General features: G+C 35.9%; 1 protein-coding gene across 5 annotated transcripts in view; it reads right to left on the reverse strand.

Moving 5' to 3' along the window:
* PDE10A (phosphodiesterase 10A) overlaps positions 1 to 24,208 on the reverse strand; it is a 343,005-nt gene that overhangs the window by 79,832 nt on the left and 238,965 nt on the right. For all 5 annotated transcript variants that reach the window (XM_072331205.1, XM_072331204.1, XM_072331208.1 and 2 more), the window contains one exon: positions 11,361 to 11,489. In XM_072331205.1, the coding sequence (XP_072187306.1) occupies positions 11,361 to 11,489 (129 nt within the window). The remainder of the gene's footprint in view (positions 1 to 11,360; positions 11,490 to 24,208) is intronic.

The raw sequence follows: 24,208 nt of genomic DNA on the forward strand, positions 1-24,208 counted from the left end.
GAGTGAAATTGGATGTCCTGTTGCTTCAAATCTGTAGCCAAGTCATTTTGTTGGCTGCTCTTCTGGTATTCTGTCATGAAGAAGGTAAATAGTCAACCCTAAATTGTCTTCCTCATGACAGAAATAATCATAAAACATCTGCTACAGTACAAGTTTTTTGTGGATTGAAAAATCTCCCTGTTTGGCAACTGTCTCATAGAAGCTGTAAGTGTAAAGATAATAAGTAAGGCAGACTTTATAAAGGCCTAATAGTATTATCAGAAGCAGTTAGATGCAGTAGCTAGTGCAAGAATTCAGACCTTTCTAACTTCTATATATCTAAACAAAAAGCCTACATATAAGAGAGCAACAAAATCTTAGAAATTAGAAGTCCATCCTCAGATATAATATTTTCAGATCAACAGACCTGAAAGTCTTCATCAAATTTGTGAAGAACAGAAACTAAACATTACTACTGATAAAATACTACTCTCAAAGCAACTAACTCTTTTTCAGGATTTTAGACTCATACTCAAAGACAGTAGGTTTTTCAAATAAAATTCAACTGGCACCTGTTTTATAACCCACTATATATTTCTCAAAATCTGCTTTCTACTGAGCTTTAAATGTTCAACAGGAAAAAAATAGATCATCTCTTTCAGACAAAGAGATTACGTTCTATAATCTCCCACTCTATAATTGATAATCACTCATTTCATTCAAATTATCTAGATGATTAAAATAATTAAACACAATTAAACTCAGTGTGCTGTTATCTAAGCACACTGTATCAGCAAAGTCAAGTGAAGTGGTTCTTACCATTCTCACATAGTGCTAGTCAAACAGTTCATTGCCTTGTGTCAGTGTGATAGTATAACTGTTAGCTCATTGCATACAGGATCAATACGCGCAAGTTAAAGGAATACTTCCTTTCTTGTCTGCTTTTCTGATTTTCAAAAATACAGACTGTAGACATCTGAGCATCTTTGTTCTGTATGTGTTCAGAAGGTGAAGTTACCTGTATAGAGTGTTTGAAATGCAGATTAATTATGGATTTCCAAAATTACTTAATGATGTTTCCCACTTGACTCTACTTGGCTGAATTATCTGTTGCTAAGCATTAACGGGGTTGATTTTTTTAATATGTTCCCAGCACCTCTTAAGTTACATCAGCTAGTTCAAGGCTAGGCCTAAGGTAACAGGGAAAATAAGGTGGCAGGCTGGGCTAGTCCAACAGTTTATTAGTTCCTGGTAAATTTTGGATACTTGGCATACTCTCCCCCCAAAAAACCATATAGGATCAGTCCAGCGGACTACCACATGCCCAGGATCATTCTAAGAGTAGTATGAATGTAACATCCTATTTGCAAGAGCTCAGCAATTTTACAGTTCAGCCTTCTGGTTATATCTTATACAAAGCAACTTGGTCTCTGAAAAAGATCAGCCAAAACTGATTTTATCCACACTTATTTTTCAGTTATTCAGCTTTATGAGATTATTTCGAGAATCCACAGATATGGTTTTAATTTTCAGTATGTCTGAGACCTGATCATCCTAGTATGCATCATTATTTTCCAAGGAGCTTAAGAAAATACAAATCCCTCTCAGACCACTGATGACCTCTTGCACTATGAAAATTGTCTAAGTGTTCATATATTTTATTTCCTAGTTTTTGACAATATAGTAATCTACAGGATTTATTTTTTTTAATGTCTCTGTCTTTAACTGCCATTGAAAAAAAGTCATCTCAAAACTTAGTGGTTGTTTTTTTTTTCCTTCTAAAACTTTATTATTCAGGTTTTTCTGTGCTTTCTGGATGAGTAATGAGATAGCAGATTTTTAATAGATAAAATATGTATGGACAAGGTATCAAGAACATTGCTGAACTGAGTTTTCAGTGCTGCTGTACAAAACATGCAAAAATGGTACTTATCCCTCCTCTATGCACATGCAGAACAGCAGACTATCAAAATTCATAATGACCTGCTCACGTTTTCTACTCACCAAAGATGCCAATCTCACCTAATGGAAAGACCAAGCAATGCAAACACATATAGCTATTTTACATCTTATTTTTTCTATATCCTTGCTGGTCAATTTGTGATTCCAGGCCCTGTTTACCTAGCATTTTTCAAGTTAGTACTTGCATACATGGATTAAAAAGTTGTTACTGTCCCAAAAAATTAACAACTATTCCATTGTTCTTATTTAATGTTTTCTCAATTTACAGATTATAGGAATGTACCTATTCCATTTTAAGGCAGGTAAAACAGGTTAGCTTACATGGCCATAAATCACCATTATTAAAAAGTGCTGGCTGTAAGGACATGCAGTCTCTACCCATGTGATCAGAATGAAGCTTTTCCATCAACCAGGGAGCAATAAGAAATGTTTGTTATGTTGTTTTCTTCATTCTAAAACCAAAGATCCTATGTAAGGAAGAGAAATGAAGGAGCTAGAAAGCTTTAAGTAGTACTGTCTAGAAAAGGAAGGCTATAGTTCCATATTGCACACTATGCTAATGAATCCAACACTGCAAACACTCCCCCTCTTACAGTGTCCACACTTTATAGAAGACACTGACCACCTGGGAAGATTCAAAACGTGAACTGATAAGAAACAGTAGGAAATCTGGGAAATTTATTTCTCAGTAAGATACTAAAAGCTCCATGTCCTAGTAGTACCTGAAAGGATCAGACATGTCAAAATCACAGTCTGTTTTTAATATCGCTAACAGATATGTGCAAGAAAATGATTCTGTGATGGAAGGCTACTAAGGAAAAACAGTATTTCTGAGTAGACGGGGAAAAAAAAAGAAAAAAAAAAAAAAAGACTTTTAGGAATAAAACCTCTTAATTCAAGTCTAAAATAGACACAACAAAAATCAGTGTAAGTACATGGTGAGAATAATTGCTCTAGATATAATCTGATTAGCATAATTAGTTCAAGAGAGAACTCAGACCGAGCAATGACGTCTATTTCCTAAGGCCAAATATTTCACCATTAGAGGATTACCGTCTCCCTGTAAATCTCCAACCATCCAAACAATTCTAAACATGCATGAGATCTATGTAAAAAAATAAATAAATAAACCTTTACCTGTTCCAAAAAACAAAACAAAAAAGCAAAAAAAAAAACAAAAACAAAAACAAACAAACAAACAAAAAACAAAAACAAAAACAAAAAACAACTCTCAAACACGGATTACCACTTACGGCAACAAATTAGAAGAATATAATTCAGAAACATTGAACTCCTGTAGCAGGTTTAGATTTGCAGTTGCTTGGAATTTGCTGGTGGCAACCATTTAGACAGCAAAAAATTAAATCAGTAACTGCTTCAACAGCAAGAAACATACACAACAAAAATCATGTTCATCACTCAAGCCCTCAGTATTTTCTACCAAGAGACCGTTGCTCAGTATTTCTGTAGAATAAGTACTACAAGCAATTCTTGACCTACACAGGCTTTCCACTAACCTCTTTCACTACCCAATGAAACAGCCTGGCAATCCAATCCTTTAGAAAACTACAACTCAATTTCATAGCTGAAATGAATTCACTGTAAAGCTGGCTCTATTTTGATTACTTAGGGAAAATAAAATAAACAAACAAACAAAAAAAATGACTAGGCTTGCAGGAAAGAAGCAGTTTCACCTTGGACAATTCTACTGAGAAACTGACTCAGTGACCAAATAAATTATAAAAGCAATGGTACAATACAACCATCTCCTCAAGAATGAGCTCCAAAATTATACCATACCTGTGACAGATATATGCCACTTTCATCATCTAAATTAAAACAGCATTTCCATGTAGGTTTCTTCTACAATTCTAACATGTTCCATCACTTCATCTGTCCACCTCTGAAACACTAATACACTACCATAAACTTCTTAGGCACTATGACTGACACAGAACCATAGAATCACTAAAGTGTGGGATAAGGACCTCCAAGATAATTCAGTCCAGCCATCCAACTATCACCATTATTTGCTATTTAACCATGGCCCTCAACACAACATCTAAACATTTCTTGAACACCCCCCGGGGATGGTGACTTTACCACCTCCCTGGGCAACTCTTTCCACCGCCCGATCGCTCTTTTGCAGAAGAAGTATTTCCTAACATTCAACTTGAACTTCCCCTGCCACAACTTGAGGCCTATCTCTAGTTACATGGCAGAAGAGGCTGACTCCCACCTCACCACCTCCCTTCTCGTAATTGTAGAGTGAGAAGGTCACCCTGAGCCTCCTCCAGACTGAACAATCCCAGCTCCCTCAGCTGCTCCTTCTAAGGCCTGTGCTCCAGACCCCTCACCAGCTTTGCTGTCCTTCACTGGGCACACTCCAGGGCCTCAATGTCTTTCTTGCAGTGAGGGGCAACCCATAAACTACTTCATACAAAAGTGTACAAGTCAATTTTAACTCTACAGAACTAAGAACAAAATAGGCAGATAAATGGGATTTATGCGGGCAAGCCCCCAGATATTATTGCAATTTTCCTTCACAGTACCAACCTTAAAAAGCTAAAGACAACTGTAATTAGTCTGGTTTTTCTCCCAGAAAATAGCACCTCTTAGCATAGCAGTCATACCAACAGGTTCAGACCAACAGGATCTGAGTCCAATGCCTCCTTTCCAAGTGTCAATTAGCAGACACTAATATTCAAGTAAGAACAGGGAAGCAATTATATCTCCTTCACTGAGGACTGGAGGATTTATCTCTTCTACCTTATTTAAAAATGCATCCATGAGATGCACCGAAATGCATGTATAGCAAGGCCTGGTAATCAAAATTATTAAGACCTACTGGTCTGGAGACCATGCTGCAAATGACGTATTACCCAAATCATTCTCACATTCACTTGTGTGTTTTGGCAAGTATTCACATCTGCTTGGATATTGCATAAACATAAGCACAGCAGGGCTGTGTCAGAATGAAACAGCATGTTTGCAGCATCAATGAAATATTAAGACGGACTAACTATAAACTAAGGTCATTAACATGCTGCCAGGATATTTCCTTTCACCTAGGTTGGAAAAATGGCAGAACTGCAGCAAAACTTCTGAGTATTCACTGTGTGACAACTGCTAAGCTAAGCTACATAGAAGTTATTTCTGCTTAGTTAGCATCAAACTGCATAATTTTAAGTAATTAGCGAATTAGCATAGGCTTTTTTTTTTTTTCTTTCTTTTTTCTTAATTCTGACAGCAACTTGATCTTTATTTAACATGCACATACTCTCTTCAATTTTATTTTTGTTTTCCTATCTCCTATTCCTTCTTATAGGAAGTGAGAGATGACTGTCATCAACTTTTAAAGTACATTATAAGCATACTTAATAACTTCAAGTGCATAATCAGAAAAGAAATTATTTTCTACTTCAGATTACAGTTGTTCATGGGAACTTTGTTGGTTATTGTTTTTATTTTTTATTTATGTTGCAGCACTATCTTTCAATAGTAGTGTAAAAGAACTAGTAAAGAAGTATGACAAAGTCTTTTGCTATATATCCTATTCATTCAATTCAATTAAAAAAAAAAACAAACTTTTTTGTATAAAGATCATTCAACAGCCTAGTTAAAGTGAAAGAACCATTTCAGTCACTGAAACAAACCTTTAGCTTATCACAGACTATAAGACAATACAACAGGTTTACCTAACCCATACTCTATTACAATAGAGTACATAGAGAGTTATATTCTTTCTATGTCCCATCAGTTAACTGAACTATCTATCAAAGCTACTGTTCAAGTATACCATGGTACCCTGGAAAGGCATAGAAAAAGACACAAGGAGCATGTTTTTATCTAGACATCTTTCCTGTACAATGCACCCAATCTGGCTGCAATCTTTCCGCACGTCTAGGACACACTGTAGATAGGATGGGGAAAAGAGTGAAAACTAAAATGGCTGAGCTAAGGGAATAATGGTATCAGGGCTTAATCTGCATTCTGTACCCACACACAGTTGTCTTGTTTGCTTCTTAAGAACTAACACAAGAATAAGACATGTCACCATAAAATCATGCATTCAAATGACTAATAAAGAATTATATTTTATACTGCAGTCAGCCAGACTGCTTAGAGTAATTACTTAAAAGTAGCAATGAATACACTCTGATTTATTGTGAAATGATAGATTAAAAAAAAATAATAATAAATTTAGAATGTTGATAAATGCACTTCACTGAAACAACCAATTACACTCTTTTAATCATTTGCACCATATTAGCAAAAATGTATCTACTGAAGAGCACATTTAATCCTGACAGGGAGTTGATACATAAAAAGAATATCAATTAAATTACTGTTTATAAAATGCATGTAAGAAAATGCTAAAGCTAGGGTTTCTGAAGCAGCAATATTTTGGCCTTGTTGCAGAATATTCTCTATTCTTGCTTGAATGTATAGCAGGTTACTGCATAGAAAGACAACATGAAGTTAGTAAATGAAAATGTTACTATTAGGATGGCAATACTTTGGACATCAATCATGTTGTTTTTCAAGGCCTGGGAGTATAGTGATATCTTCTTGATGACTATCCACCCTGAATAAACAGTAGTATCATACTAATATTATATTAAGTAATGCATTTTCTAGTTTTACTACTTTATAAACAAATAAACAAGCAAAAAGTTAAATCTGAAATTTTAGCTCTCTTTAAACACAGCAAGTCCACTGCACTTAACATACAACAACTTACAAGCGTGTATAATCGGTGTATTGAATGTACCATTTTAAACAACTTTTTTCCATAGAAAAGAACACCTGTATTCAATAATTGCATAATTACAGTATTTGTATGATACTAAAGTACCTTATGATGCCACTGTATATAATTTTATGTGGTTTTGGAAGAAAATTGAGTACAAAATTGTTGTTGACATGTCCAGATTCAGCAACAATTAAGCATATACCCATGGAGAACTAGACTCTACTCCAGAGTGAGAGGAAGGAACCAAGAAAACTAAGGTACAGACCAGAAGGTTTAGAACTGACAGGACAAAACTGTGTAAGTTGCCTTATGAAAATGGGGGGGAATAAATAACTTTTTTCTTCCCCTAAGTGTACTCAGAAGAGATCTCGATGTTCAGGTAGAAGATGCAGTGCCCTGGGATGTCTTCATTTAGCCTCACTGCTAAGCCCTGTGACACTCTGGGGTAGCTGACAATGAGACTAATCTGAAGCCTCAAATTCCTATGCAATGCAGTAATTTTAGATACCCAAATAAATTACAGTAGAAACTCTGTTTGCATCAGAGTTTAACGCTTCATGAAGAGATGCAATTGTGGAGTTCACTCTGTGTTTCTTAGAATATGCACATTTAGAAGATTAGATAAAATTATGTGGCAAACAAATACAATCATTTCTCCTTCTATACTGAAAATGCTTCATTGTGGTAATTCAAATTGCAGGGCAAACTAGTAAGTTTTGAAACTTTAAACTAATGAATATATTAACAAATTTGATCAATAATGAAATTTCAGGTTTATACTCAGATGTTATTTACAGAGTCTTCTGTATAAAGCCCATTGGCAAAAATCTTCAAGTGAGTTAGTCTAGAATAATGTAGAAAGGGCTAGGTCATATGGGTTTCTTGAGTCCATCAGGTTCTTCCACCACTGTGTGAAATTATAAATAATTGCCTTCACATGGGATTTTTATAACTCGTTTCTTCACTTTCTTTGATATGTATTTGGCAACGATAATTCTGGTAGTCACTTCTGAGCTAATAATTTGGAAGCAGTGCAATAATTTTCTTTTCAATTGGCAACCTTGCTCTCTCTCCCCTACCTTCACAAGAATTATGGTCAGTTTTTCAAAATAACTAAATCTTTGGCTTAGACCAGACAAATATCAAAACAAAAAAAAGATCATTTTTTAATAAAATTAAGAGTATCTGAATCCAAACTGCTACTCACAGTAATTGTTTTGAAACCTTAATAAAAGCATTAGCTGTCAAGAGAAGACGAAATCTAATCACAAACCCGATGCATTTGAAGTGTCATCTGTGACTACATCAATATCTAAGAAATGCATTTTAAATGTTATTTGTCTGGAAATGTTCAATACTCCTTGCATTTGCTGAGAAAGATGGAACAGAAGTTGTGTCCCTACAGCTGCACCATGCACATATCAGAATCATTTTCTTCTTCTGTTTGTTACCAGCCATCTTAAAAACATTAGTGCCATCTGCATACAGAAGTGATACCTTGAATCCCACAGAACAAGGTAGCTCTTCATGTAGAAATTCTGTCAGTACAGTTTGAAATTTCTTATACATGAAAGACAACTGGAATTCAGTATTATCAATGTAAAAGATGCTTATCTGAGACTATCACATTGACTGTAAGCCACTCTTTTTATTGATGTTGTAGTGAAGTTTTGAATAATATAACTAAGGCTGGAGTCAATAAACATTGTAAGAAATCTGTAAGAAGATGAAGATGCGGTCTGTAGAGCCTAAAACTTCCATTTTCTTACAGTTCTTATAGCAATCATCTTACCACTTCTGCTTGAATGATATGGAAGATTTTTTGAGTTCTGCAAGGAGTATATATATGCACTTGAAACATCTTGCACAAGTACGTTAGGAAAAAAAAAAATCTCCTCTTGCCCAGTGTACTTTTAATGAATCTTCAAAACATCACATAATTTAGTTGAAATTTATACCAGCACACTAAGAAAGATAGAGAATCAAAGGTGTTTTTTACTGTTACTACAATGCCTATACAAGGACATCTTTCTGATGTATAAAGAGACCAGATCACAAATTACATGCAGTAGGCTTTATTTATAAACAAGTTTATAGTTAATGTGTGAACAACATGGAAGAATAGTTAAAAGAAACTTTGAATCAGTTTCTTTCATCAGGATAATCTCATGGCAAAATTCATTTACAAAAGCCAATCAAAAATACTTTGTGTGTAACAATCCAATTTGTGCTGCAATTTCAGCAAGAAGCCCATGTAAGTCATGTGGATATGAAAAATGTTAATCTTGAGTGTTAAGCAGCAGAGCTGTTTGGAAACACAGTGTTTAACGACACAACATATGGGTGTTTTTTAAGTGTGCATTTCACTGACAACAAATAGCTGGGGTACAAAGGGTTTAAGTGAATAAGCATTAGTAGTGGTAGTGTTCTCTCCCAGTGCTTACTACTTTTGCAGGTTTTACTTCAGTAAATTAAAAATATCCCACAGTCATAGGCAGAGCACCATCAGCCTGTTATTGGCTACTTTCAAGCTAGCATTTACCATGATAGATGTAAGATTTTCCTGGTACAGTCAGATAGCATGGTGTTTTGGGCTATAAATCATTGTTATACCTTAAGAACTACAATATTAGCTGATCTCATCCTTTTTCAGTATTTTCTGTTCTAGGAAAAAAACAAAAAACAAAACCCAACTGAAGAAACTAATTCAGGAGATCTCAGTCACAGAAAAAAATAGGTTCATCTAAGTCCAAATCAGACATTTCAGTTTACATTCATGCTAATGAAATTCAGATAAATTACCCTGGCTGCCAACCCACTAACTTCTGGCTGAGGAGTACACACAGCTGGATGCCTGTAAAGCAGGCAGGACACAATTTCTGCATATAGGTTAATGACTGTTCTGCGTCATCAACAGAGTACAGACACTGCACCAGAGAACTCGGAAGAGCATTTTGCTTGCTTTTCAAATTTCTACTGAAAACAGAACTCATTTTTCCATCTGAATCAGATTATTATATGAAAATCTGAAAGCAGACTACACTACAGCAGGAGGGATAAAAGGAAAATTATACCTCTGTTGTAAAGTGACTTAAGCTACATAGTTTCTAGAATTCATGACAGATCTGACCCCTAAAGAAGCAGCTTCATAATCTTCTCTTATTTCTCACTGCCACCATTAGTCTGACAATAGGATCAATACAGACATAATGCAAACTGTTTAAATGATGCAGCAAGCTTCTTACTTTGTGATTATTGATTTGCATTCTGATAAATAAAGATGTTTTGCTATTGATAACATTTTATATGACCGCAGCCTTTTCATTCCAAAAATAAAAATAAAAATAAAAATTAAAAAAAAAAAAATCATAGATAAGACTAATCAGTATCTGAAAATTCATTCAACTAACTCTTTTGACTTGGAGAGTGTGACCTTTCCCATTTTCATCAGACACTAAGAAAGCCACATCTGCACAACTGCCTGTAGTGTAATAAATGCAGCCACCTTCAAGATTACTGTCAGCACTGGGAACATAGCAGGGAAGACAGATCCACTTGATAACATATAAAATTGAATTTAGGTGACAGCATTTATATGTGGCTTTTGTAGAGCAAGTTGTAAAGCAGACGTTTTAAAGTTTGTGAAAACGATGGACAAAACAGACACTGTAGTTCTTCATGTTCAATCTTTGCTAAGTCAGTGCTCAGCTGTTACTTTGCTTTTGTAGTTGGTTAAAAAACTTCCCTGAGAACTTTCACAAAAACTTATTTCAAGGTGATTCCCCTTCCCTGCCTTGAATAAGTGTAAGAAAAAAAAGAAAAGAAAACAACAGAAGGAAACTGAGCAACTGCACATAAATTCCACTTAACATTTTAGGACTCTTGAAGATGAAAAGCTACCCAAATCTTTAATTCAGTCTTAGAACCAGAACTCCTGGCCCAAACCATACTCCATATTTTAAATAAGCAAGTATTTCTTAATTTCAAGCACATTGGAAAAAATCATTGTTTTTTTTAAAGTGAGCGATATCTTAGAATGTAGAATTGTTAGAATTGCATGAATTATGCTTGCACACAATCTCAGAGAAAGACAATTGTCAATTGTGGCCTACTCAAAAAGTTTTCTGGTTCATATAGGGGAGGAGTATCACCAAAACTCAAATACCTGCAGAATTCAACAGACTACTTTATAACCTGTGTGTCAATGTTGCCATTTAAAAACTGATCGAAAATGAGTTACAGATAGAAACTTCAGTGATAGTGAATACAGTTTGTTACTGACCTTTACAAATGACATGTACTACACATTTTTTACTCAAAATTTGGTGACATTAGATGCAAGAAGCCCAAAGTATGTTCTCAAAACATACACTAATATAACAGATAATACAATTTGGTTTGATGTTAATTTTGAGTTGTAAGCACTAAGCTGAACCTCTGAAGTGAATACCAGTTCATTCCATCTGGAAATTCCAGAAGGCCAAAACCAGAAAATATTGTTAACATCTTTCACCTTTCAAAATGGTGGAACCTAGATTTAAAAATTCCAACAATCAAGTTTCTATCAAAAATGGGGTGTTGTTTTTTGTTTTCTTTTTCTCAGCCTAAAATAAGAGTAGACCTGTTTAAAGCTAAATATTAATTGCAAATAGTAAGAGCTTACCTTCTTGTCTGTTGTTTTTTCTTTTTAGCCATTTTTCAACAGTTTCTGCACTTACACTCTCTGACACAAACTCATCCAGTACCTGGGGATGAAGGGAAAGATAGGCCTTCACTTTTTCATCTGTTAAACCTGCAAGAGAAAAAAATTAATTGATTACAACGTTGGCATGAAATTCTCCATGTGAAAGAATACATAGATGTCAGGAACAATATATATCATTGTGTTTAACATGATGATTAAATACAGCCCTATTTAAATTGTCTTACCAGAATGATATCCAACAAAATATAATATGTTATCATATAAAAAGTAGTAGAAGCAAAATGCAACCATGCAAGATGCTCTGCAGACTCATAAGGAGTGTCTTCTGTGACACTCCATATGAGCATTCCCTGGAAGAAATGGACAGGAAGAAATTTGTGATGTAGATGGGGATGTGGATGCTGGGGCTGGGACAGGTACTGAAACAAAACCTTGGCCAGCAGCTTTGGAAGGAAACTGATACAAAAGCAGTTCCAAAAAAAATAGCAACATGCCTCAGCAGCAAATAACAAAGCCTCCACATCTAACTTTGTTGAGTGGCATGAGACTTCAGTGAAGATGAAGTAAAAACTATGGGATTGTTGTTGTTGCTTTTTTGCTTTTTGGAGGGGGGGGCACGGGGAGTTGTGGTTTGTTGTTTTTTTTTCCCCCGTGAAAGCAGAAGACAACTGAAACATAGTAAGATGGGAAACAAGTAGCTGTGGACTTAAGCTGGGTGCATCATATAATCGTAAACCATAGAATCACAAGTGTTGGAAAAGACCTTTAAGATCATTTGGTCCAATCGTCAACCCAGTGGTATCCATAGCAGGGAACAACTGACACAAGCAAATTCACACGTGTACCATTGCATGTAAGATATAATCAGGACTCTGAAATTACTTCTTTGCAAGATATGCAAGGGAACATACCAGAGAGCTGATAAAGAGGCTCTCTTTAGAAAGGAGACAGAAAACTGTGAACTGGTACACAGCAAATTTGGTATTCTCACAAGTAGGTTAAAAACAACCAAACTCTACATATAACACCAAAATCAAGTGCAAATTTTAATTACAAGAGTTAATTAAGTAATATTAGAAATATAAATGGTTTTCAAATGCATAATTCTGAGGTATATTAGTTATTAGTTGTGAAAAGAAATGCAATTGTAGGTAAAAAGACTCTAAAAAAGCAGCTGCCACAGAAGGGAAAACACCAGTATCCACTTCAGAAAAGCAAGGGAAAGTCAAATCTTCAAAACCCTGACACAATAATAAATAAATTTCCAAATTCTAACTAAGACAATCTGCTCAGACTCTTCACAAACACACCAAAGAAAATCACTATCTTCAGGGATAGGAATGTGAGGGTGCAGAGGGCTTTCAAGGGAGGATGGGAAATGAGTGCAAACACCCCAAGAGACTAAGGTTCATGTTGTCCCACAGGGAGCATACATTGAATACAAAGCATTAATTAGATCTGAAGGGAGAAGGAACAAGTGCTATAATGACTCTAAATACTCCTCGGCTGGTGGTGTGTGTGTATAAATGAAACTGTTTCTGCACAGCTGAAAAGTAACTACAGAGCATAGACTAGAGCAAAAGAGAAACTTTCTTCCAGACAACTCTTTTTTGGGAGCATTCATGCTATAAAACAAGATAAACTTTCCTACTTCATGTTTGGCACAGTATCAGGATATTATGAAAAGAGCTGCAGTGTATTTAAATGATAACCAATGATCGTAAGCTTTGAGATCTCTTAGAAATGCTATGAAACCATTCAGGATGCAGCACCCCAGCACAGTCTGCAGGACCTCAACCATTTGCTCCTCATATACACCCACTGTCACTCCATCATTCAGCCACCATCAGCACAACCCATGTCCAAAATACCACTTCTCTTATCCACCTGCAGCTGTAGTCTAGCTGGTTTACCGTTGCCTCAGGTATCAGTGCTTCCACTTATAGGCAAGAAACGCTAGATCTTCCCTGCTCAAATTAGAGACCTAAATGAGCATGTTGATCTTCATTACTAAATAAGCAAAGATTCTTGCCAACATGGTAAAAGTAGGAGATAATCAACAAATTTGGGGGGGAAAAAAAAATCACACTACTTTGTATTCAAACTACTTTAAGGATTTAACCTTAAGTAAAGACTTGTCAATTCAGGTCATAATACATCAATAAAGAATTACACTTCGTACAGGAATGAAAAAGATTTTTCAGCCTCTGTGACCAACACCTCCTATATGGGGGGAAAAAATAAATAAAAATGACTAATTAAGCTTGCTCTGTAATTCATTTAATTAAGAAAAAAGAAGTACTTCAAAAAAGAAAGCCTTCCAATTTCATAGTAAAAAAGTCTGAGAAGATAATGTATTTCAAGAATTGCACCTAAACAACTATGAAGTTTTGAAGATTCAGAGTTTGTCATCAGAAAGATAGCAAAATTTATCTGATTATTAAATTTGGGGTGAGAAATGCTCAGTACAGGCTTGTCAGAGAATAACTGCTAGTTTAAAGATGTTCTCAGACCACAAATAAATGAATGGTTTTCTTTTCTAGTGAGAAGGAAGGAACTAGAAAATTTGTCAAATTAGCAATGGAAATTCTGTGAGGTTTGATATATGTTTGACGTAAAAATAACCTCAGCTTTCTAATGTGTGAAAGTATTTGATCCTTAACTCCAACAGAAATCCACACTGAAATCTTCACAGGATGGGTTTTTTGTTTGTTGTTTTATTTGTTTTGTTTTTGTTGGGTTTTTTGTTTTTGTTTTTGTTTGTTTTTATAATAGAGTCATTAAAATTCAATAAAGCATCTATTTGAAATAAGACTTCAGTCTGCACACCAAGGGTTTTATTACTATTTCGGGTCTCTAGCAATTCCAGCAACCTGAGGGCAAAAATTCTGCTTTAAACTTAGTTAGAAAGTGATTAATGGAAAGTGATTAATGTAGGAACATGAAATCCCACCAAACACCTTTGAATTACCCTCCTTTGTTTCCATGAAGGTATCTGTGTTGATGAGCTTTTTCAATGTCAGGTGCAGATTTTAATAAAAAAAGAAAAAAAGAAATTTAGATCTACTTTCAACATACAACAAATCAGATTTCCTGATCATCCTGATCTTTGGTCTATTTATTTGAAAAAACACATGCTACCATTGTACAGAAACAAACAAACAAACCAAACAAACAAGAGCAAAACCCAATGATAACACACTGTGACTTCAGAAAATCTTCATAGAAAAATTGTCCACTACTTCCACAATGCTTCCTACACAACAAGAATCTTTTTACTGACTCCACACTGACTCCAGTGATACCTCCTCTTGTTCCTCAATTCTGGCATGGAGTTTAAGCTATGTTCTCTGACAGAGGTCAGGTAGTATCAAGAGGGACCTCACTCAGGAAGGCAGAGCTCTGGCCAACACCTTAGTATGCACTCAGCCAGAAAATCCAGAATTACCAGAATGACCTCAATTCTTCTGAGAATTAGAGGAATCTGACATTTCAGTTGAGCATCAATTCATTCCATCTATGCTTCAGAGTTTGCCTTCCTGGTTCATACACATCCTGTTTAAATAAACACACACACACACACACACAAACCAAACAATCTTTCTCCCTTGTATTTTTATTTTTAAGCAATAAACCCATACATCAGTACTGCTACCTTTCTCATTTAACTTGCTAATGCCCAACTTCATGCAAACATTCACTACTTTTATCACTGAATTTGTAACTAAATAATAAAAATTACAATTAAAAATATAATATGAAAGAGTACATGCATATCAGATGAGCGCTTCCTCTTTCCATTTCCCTCAGAACAAACTGCAGGCAAAGGAACTGCTCAGCCTGCCCTCTCCATGCACCAGGTCAGCAGCTCCCAGCTTCCTGGCCAGCACAATTGTTTAGGTTCCCTTCACAGATCTCAGTTTCAAATGTTCTCTTTGGCTATGCCATCTAAGCTTAAAAAGCTAATTCATAGGCACGGAAAACATTAATCAAGTCTTGTTTGGTTTCATTTTTTCCAATTCTCAGCTATCCCTGTCTGAACAGTAAGTGGAAAGACAGCCTTTCTATAAATGACAGGTTTGGTGCAAGTGTTTCATATTACTGTGATTTTTGTATCATTCAATATAATTATTTTAGGGCAAGATGATATTAAACTGGCAAAGCAAAGGGTGGAAGATAGCCCATCCCCCCCAGTGTCCCCAAGAAGCAATTTCTTGATCAGTGAAAAGGATTTTTATTGCCAAGGGGCAGTATTATCTGGCAGCGTGCTCATTCTCTGATGTTAGAAGCAGGAAGGGAGAATCAAATGACAGAAAAGAAATATATTTACTCATAGTGTTACTATAAACTGATATGTCTTGGACTGATGCTTCAATGTATTCTAGCAAGTAACCATGTATCTATTTTTCCACTTTTCATATGCCTGGGGCTTAAGCAGTTCTCTTCATTTGACACAGCTCATGCCAGTATATTGAAGTTTTGGTTTCATATTTTCTATTTTAAATAACTCCTCAGTCTTTAATGCAGAATTCACAAGAGTGTTTTATTTTTCCTTTTCAAGCTAAGATAAAGACCACCTCTTGCACTGAAGTTATAGTTAGAACCATATAGAATTTAAGATAAAAATTAAAGATGCATTTCTTCATTACCTATCTGAATAAACTAAAGCAAATGCAAACATTGCTACCAAATACCACAATCCAGTCACTTCAACATAAAATAGTCCAATGTTTGTGACAGTTGTAGAAACAAACACTTGCTCAGTCCTACGACTTTTAAAGACATGCTCTAACAACTTTCATTGTAGCAATGCACGCTATGCGAGAGGATCATTTTGCTGTGTTTCAAAACTGCCTTCCTCAACTTTGAGACTTGCTGCTTTATATTAGTTTCCAGAAGGAACTAAACTGTATCAACAACAGTATTTCCTTCCTCAGCACTAGTATGTGCATGTATCCTTTCCCAATTAAAAAAAAAAAAAAAAAAAAAAAAAAAAAAAAAAAAAAAAAAAAAAAAGTGGGGTAAGACGGCTCACACCTCTCCCAGCTTCTTACATGTGTGAACATTCCTAACCTAAAGCTGCCCTTCCAGAATATCAAATTAAATTTGACATAGTGACGGCAAAAAAAAAAATGGCACACTTAGCAACAGTTTGCACATCACTTTGACATGAAAACATTTTTACTGAGAGTCTTGGTTACAGTGCTAACATTAACTTCCTTCTTTTCAAAATCTTGAATGAATATTCATTCTCTACTCAAAGAAATCAGTCACTACATATTCTCAGGAAGAACATAATGCTAATGTTCCCTTATGAATTCATGTGAAGCAGAGCTAGGAGTACAGGTACTGGCAAACTGACTTTTGAAGAAACCTGAAGTGAATAAAGGTAAGTTTCCAAATGAAACATATATTAGAATGGATGATAAAGAATAAAGCATGACAGTGGACAAATTTTATGGAATAGAAATATTCATGTAACAAATCTATTCATATTCTTTGGACAATGCACTACGAAGCACACTTCTAAGACTTTAATAGCATAGAACAAAGCAGTTCAGTATGTAAGGATGCTCCTATGCAGTGTTAGTTTGCTATTCCAGATATAGCATGGCTGGATTCTAAAAGAAACTAAGAAACAATATCTCATACAAACATTAGGTTTCAGTAATTACTACTTGCCTTTGAGCCATTCTCCTGTATTTTCCCTTTAAAAAATCACAATAAAGTCAGAAAACAATCTAAAAGTCATACTTCTGCTTTCAGCTTTTTTTTTCCTGTGTAAAATACTTCTGAAAATTTCTTACATATTAGATAACCTTTGTAGCACAGAATCGATTAACGGCTGCACTTCTCAATGCGTGTTGTGTTGTACCCTCCTCTGAGAATAGCTTCAGTGAGCTCAGTGTAAAGCAGAATCAACTGGAATGAGGTAAAAGAATAGAAGCCTACAGCTATGTTTCAAAATCTGCTCCATTTAACAGCATGAGTCAGTCACATAATTAGCAATTTCTGAATTTTTTTCATTAGTGCTGTGGTATTAGGCATTTTTCTATAGCCACTAGCTTCATCAGACCCCATCATTAGACAAGAATTTTAGTTTGCACCAAAAGTTTCTCGTCTTTCTAGTAGAGGAAAACTTGAGAACAGCAACACATAAGAACCAAAACAAAAATGCAGATAAAAAGATCTCAGGCTGAGGGGTATGGGAAGGCAGCAGAGGGTGGATGAAAATTACTGAGGCAGTCCAGCAACTACCAAAGCTCAGTGTTTTATCCCTGAACAGCTACACTTGGAAGATAGCAGTCACTGCATTCCTCAATCTCTTTGCAACACTGATACGAATGGCAGACCTTCCATGCAGTTGAACAGTACTCAAGGCTTTAAAAACCCCTTGTGAGAGTATAAATTGGTTAATACATGAAATCCACTTGATTTTAATGCACATAAAACTTTGGAAAGAAGTAACTTTAAATTTTACAGCTGTAACTATGTTGTCATGGTTGCATTTAAAAAAACATGTGAGCACGTTTGGTTTTACAACCAACTCAACCCTGCAATCAGAGGGGCCAGCAAACATAGGCAAGGTCATAATGTCTCCATGTAAGCAACAAGATGTTGTGCTCCATGGAGAATCTGTAAGCCAAACATAACAACAAACAAATGGAAGAAAAAACATAATAATAAACACTTTTCAGATAAGGGAACACCTGAAGCAGGAAATTACCTCAAATACAAGTAAAAATATGCAACATTAAAGTAAATTTTCTTATTTGGAATATGAAAATGAAGAACAGATTTATAACACTTTCTCAAATGAACCTCTGAAAATAAATGCCCTGCTTGTACCAAAATGTACTTCAAACAGACAACTGAACTCAACTCTCTCTGCATCCTCGTTTAGTTTAAAGTCATGATGTCTCATCACTTCCTAACACAAAAATCACCTCTCTGTATGTTTCCAACCAAACCTTATAAATGATATTTGTAGTCGTTCTCCAAAGCATTCAAGGCATGTGTGTACATTGCTTCATTTGGATTAAGCATTAATCTCATTAAATCAATCCCTTCTTTGTTCAAAGCATCAGGATTCAAAACCACAGGCACAGTCAGTTTTGGAATATCCTTTTCAAGTCAGACTTTTTATCTTAATCCATTTAAGTATACAGGAATGTAATGCAACCAAGTGCTCAGACTCTGCGAAACCTGACGTTGCTGGTCTGGCAAAAAGCGTGGTCACTTACTCTAAGCAATCAGTACAGCCAAACTTCTTTTTTGGTTTTTCTAGTCTTGAAAAATCAATTCAAATTTAAACTTGGCTGTGAACAACTCCATTCAAGTTCTTTTTGTCTCTACTTCTCCAACTCAGGCTCACATTGCTAGGAAAAAAAAAAAAAAAAAAAAAAGCAAGATGCTGTTCCTGTTCAATACTTGGACAAACAGCACCAGCAGTAAAAACTATTAATGTAGTACATAAACAGCACTTACACTGCAGATCTGCGTATTTAAAATGGGCATATATTTGTTTCACGTCATAAATTTTGTCATCAAATGTTTCAAATCATCATATAAATATGAAGTGTTAATTTTGCCAGCCTTGAGTCACTGTACCAAATTGCAAGCTCCATACGTGTTTAGATCCCAATTTCAACCTGGTCAGATTCAGTCACTTGTGCAGCGCATGTGGCAGAAAGCAGCACACTGTGAAACATCTCAGTCAGGAGACTAGCAGCCCTGTTTAAGCTTTAGAGGGAAAACAAAGACCAGCTCAGCCAACCAGAGTTTGAATGCTTCTATACAGAAAGAATACCAATAATCACTTTATCTGGTACACATTAATTCAAATCCCTTAATTCTAATGCAAAAGCCATGAATGTGACTACACATCTGAACATACCAGATGCCAGGATACACGTAGACATAAACACCTTCTGTTTCCACCAGCTTCTGCACACAAGGCCATTTCCAGGTCCGAACGGCACCTTATAAGCTTGCACCCTAGTCACAGATGAGTACTTAAGCAGTTACATCCCGCAAAACCCAGAGGTCAAGAACTGCAAAGTACTGACATCTCTGAGCACTGATTCACACTGCAAAGTAAAAGCAAAAAGCCAGCTAAGAGTGTTTATTAAAGAATCAGTTTTTATTAGAGCATAAAGGCCTCTGATCTTTCCATGGGACATACACAAAGGCATAAATGGGGTGAATAAATGTCCCTAGCTTGAATACTCATTTTTTGCAAGGTATCAATTCACACTCCAAACTGTGCAGATGGCATAATGTTCCAGGGCATGGATAGTGTTACACTGTGATATCATCCATTGCCTGGATGTCCACTGTTGGATTTTTTTTTTAAACTAAACATTACTTTGCAGGGTGAGAAGTAGCTTCTCCATATTTCTAATTAGCACTTTGGAATAACTGAGAGATCTTCAACAACCTTTACTATCCTTCCAGGTGCATGACAGGATCAAATTTAGGGATTTAATTAACACTGCAAAGCCTAACAAAATGAATACATATGTGCTTTAAGAGTTGCAAATTGTAATCAAATTAATTTCCAATCTTTGCTTGGGGAAAATGCTATGTATCATCTTAAGGTTACTGATAAAAATAATTATCAGCACGCTTATTCAGAATGCATCACCATGAGGTAAGTAAAAATGTATTAATAAACCTGTAACAAACATTTCAGGATGATTGATAATTAATTGCTCATTTTTATTCTCCTGTGCAACACACACAGACAGGGTACTCTGTCTTCAGACCAAAATATACCTGATCTGTAAGATTCAAATGAACAGTGATAAGTGCCAAAATATAGTTTATTCCTAACTCAGTATGAAAAAATGTCAGGTCACTCAGGACTTGTACCTACCTAATCTCTGGAAAAATTATATACAGCCATAAATGAGGCTACTTAAAATCTAACAGTGACACAAGGTAGGAACACCTTAACTCTCCCCTTGAGTACAAGAGTTTGGACAAAGTACTTAATTTATGACTTCTCCAATAATACCTTCTGGCTGATGTAATGTCTTCCACCCACCTGACACTCAATCCTGATGTATCTCCATATTTGAGAAACTATTCTGTTGCAAGAATAGCCCAACTGTCCTTAGTACCATGGTTTTAATGCTGATTTTTATTTTTCTCTTCAAGAGAAAGCCCACAAATAACGTTCTGTAATTCATTTCTAATGTAAACTCACATTAATCTTCACTAAAACACTACCTAACTTAGTGCAGAGACAAGATCCAGTATGATGAAACCTCCTATGAAGAATACTTACAAGTCTGCCAAGTCTCACTGTTATTTCACTAAATAGGACACAGAAAATGTACTTCCTCCCCTGGAAAGGAGCATCCTATCCATCTTAACACTTATATTAATAAACATGTTGGGACAGTTTCCCAGGATACAAAACTCTTTGTAAGGAACAACTATACTGTCAAGTAACATGCTACATGCCAACATCAGATATCTAAGTGTTCTCTACTTTGGTAGTACCAGGACCATATGTGCAGCAACACAGATCAGCCCTTCTCATTCCTAATTCCTTCCAACCGTGCTGCCTAAGAAGGCTTGGAGAAAAACACAGTCAACATCCTTTTTAAAATGGAAAGGTAAAAAGCCTGGAGAAATCTACCACTTTTTACTGTGATAATTTCTTTCTACAAAGAAACCTAGCACATTTGCATCCACAAAGTCATTAGAAACACGTTCCTCGAAAACAAACCACAACATCAGTGATCCTTCCTTCCATTCTACACAAAATGTGTCTGTCATCTGTTAGCATACATTAAGCATAATAATTTGAAGACTGAAGTGGCAAATATCTTTTAAAAATGCATCTGATTTTAAATAAAAGATGCAAGCTGTAGAAGAGTTAAGCATGTTTCCCAGTCAGTCTCTTCAGGTTAGCAATGGAGACAAAGGGGTATTCCCATTTGAGAAATACGTCACATTCTAATTCCAGTTTCAACTTTTCTTATTTCAACTTCCAGCTATTAGGGCTGTTTGATTTTTTGTATTTTGGCTATTGGCTTCAAAGTGTTTTCAGTATTAGGCGTCATCTCTCCGTAAAGGCACTGCTACTCTGAATGATTAACACTTATCCTCGTTATAAATTGAAACGGACTCCCTTTCTGAAATTTTAACACCAGACTCTTAGATCATTTCACAACTCAGAAGAGGTTTAACATTAAATATTCACACATGCTACCTTGCAGTAGTTTCTGGAAAGTCTCTAGCTAATTCAAGCACCTCTTTATGCAACAATAAACTCCAGCTGACATTTAAAATAAAGACAAATCTACGTAGTTATTTTGTAGGGAAAAGAAAGCCCGCCTTTACAATAATTGAACATTAAGCAACAACACCACCAAACTGACAGGAAAAATTAAGTGAGAAACTGATTTATTTAAAAGACAATAAAGGAAAAGAAGCATTTTCTTTTTCTGCCATCCCTTACTTATCAGCTGAATAAACAAACAGAAAGAAAATTGATTTTTCAGAGGTGTGAACTGCCAAAAATTTTATGGCGATGGACATAGTGATATCTTCATGTTAGAAAAACACGTTCTAGGAAAAGTAGTGTAATTTGAGGTATTTAAATGAATATGCTACCAAAAGAAGCTTGAAGTGATAATTAAATAACATGTTACATATGCTTTACTTCTACATTAGAGACAAGGATGTATTGTGCAATCCTTGCTTGCATTGGTGTATACTTACTTATAGGAGTACTCTTACTGACGTCAATGAGACTACTTACGTGCGTAAGAGCTAACTAACACGAGTTGTGTAACAAAACCCCAAACATGTTTCATTCCACACATTGTTCTATGGTTTATTCCTCAACCACAGGTTTTTACCTAGTAATGTTAATAACGTTATTTCATTGACGTTATTGTTCAGAAAAAATACATAAGAACGTACAGCTTGTTCAGTGGTATCTGGAACCATCCAGTATTTCAGCTAAACATCAGACAAGAGCCACACGAGAAACACAGATTCACACTGGCTGGCAGGCAACTCCATAGACTGCCCAAACCAGCCTCTGCTCAGGCAGGTGCAGGTACAGAAGGCTGCCCAGAGCATCATCCAGCTGGGTTTGACTGAGCTGAGAGTCTCTCTCTACCTCTAGAAAGAAAGGCTACGCATCTCTTGGCAACCTGTGCCACTGCTTGGTCACTCTCACATGGGAAAAGGTGTTCTCCTGTGTTCAGGTGAGAATGTCCTGTGTTTCAGTTTGTACTGGCTGTCTCTTGAACTGTCACTGGGCCCCACCAAAAAGAGCCTGGCTCCTTCTCTTTTTATTTCCCACACAGCTATGTATGCAAGCAGATAAGATCACCCTGATTCTTCTCTTCTGCGTGCTGATCAGTCCCCGTCAGCTCATGGCTTTTCAGTGCCCCAGTGTGTGCATATCTCCCTTGTACAGGAGAGCCCAGACATGTTTCTCCAGTGCTGAGCAGAGGGGAAGGATCTCTAGAGCCCTATATTGCTCTTGGCCTTCTTTGCTGCAAAGGCACACTGTCTGTTTATGTCCAAAAGAAATGACTTCACAACAGCCAGCTAGGAATTATAGGATCCAATCCTTAGAGAATCTTGTTCTCCAGAAGGTGAAATACATGGAAATACCTCCTACTGGCTTGGATGTTAGCACAGTAGAACAAAAAACAACATATGGGGTTGGCTGCTCTTTCACAAGATTCCACTGGTGTAGCAATCTACTACTCATGAGATCTCATCTGACAAAACTTCTCCTGTCAATGTTATTTTATACAACAATTCAAGCAATCTATTTATTACTATTTGAACATTCTCCTGTTCGCAACAGAGTAAAATAAAGTCACAGTGTTTCAAACAGGTGCCCAATTTTTATTCTAAATGCTAAGAAAATGCCACTGAATTCAGGGCTAGCTTCAGGACATTGAAAATGACCAGCTGCATTTTCTCCCTGTCCTCCTCCCCTTTCCATCAATTCCCCACTCTCTTTTGTTTGTTTTGGAGACACTGTAGCTCACTAACATGTGTTCACCTCCAAAAAGCATCATTAGAAGAAAAATGAAAAAAAAAATAAAAAATAAAAAATAAAAAATGGGCAGAGCAGAAGTGAAAGGCAAACAGGAGATTTGGGAAGTGAGAACTTCAGGACTTGGGAAACAAAAAACAAATGAACAAAAAAGACACTTCAGTCCATATTACTGTATTCATGAGATGCCTGTTAAGCACTGTGCCTTTACTATAACAATATATAAAAACACTTTTCTGAAACAAGGATGATAAAGTATTCATTTGGGGGGGGGGGGGGGGGGGTGAAGAGAGAAAAAGGATTTTCACCTCTCAGTGTAACTCAGTATTATAATAATCTGATTTTATCTATGGACTACTTGGCCATCTCATAAATACTACGTGGCCATTCTGAAAATACTTTAGTATGACAAAGATAACCATGTAAGACAGATAGTGTGATGTAGAAAATTAGGGCACATTTCCACAATTCTGGTCGTAAATTTTCACTTCAGTGTGCTACAGTGCTGGGGGCTGTGATACAGATTTCTGCCTGGAATGCTGACTGACTGCATGTCTTCTCATTCAACCACAACAGCCAAGTACACTATTCTATAATGGCAAAAATTGTAAAAATAAAGATGAAAACCACAATGATAAAATATAAACAAGCAGATCTACTGTTAAGAACAGCCAATTAAAAGCTATGTCATAAAATATCCAATAGAAGGAGTAAAGAAAAATAACTTCAGAAATTTTATCAGACGAAATAAAGATTTAACGCATGG

Source organism: Excalfactoria chinensis, chromosome 3 (assembly GCF_039878825.1).
Source record: "Excalfactoria chinensis isolate bCotChi1 chromosome 3, bCotChi1.hap2, whole genome shotgun sequence".
NCBI classification, from domain to species: Eukaryota; Metazoa; Chordata; class Aves; order Galliformes; family Phasianidae; genus Excalfactoria; species Excalfactoria chinensis.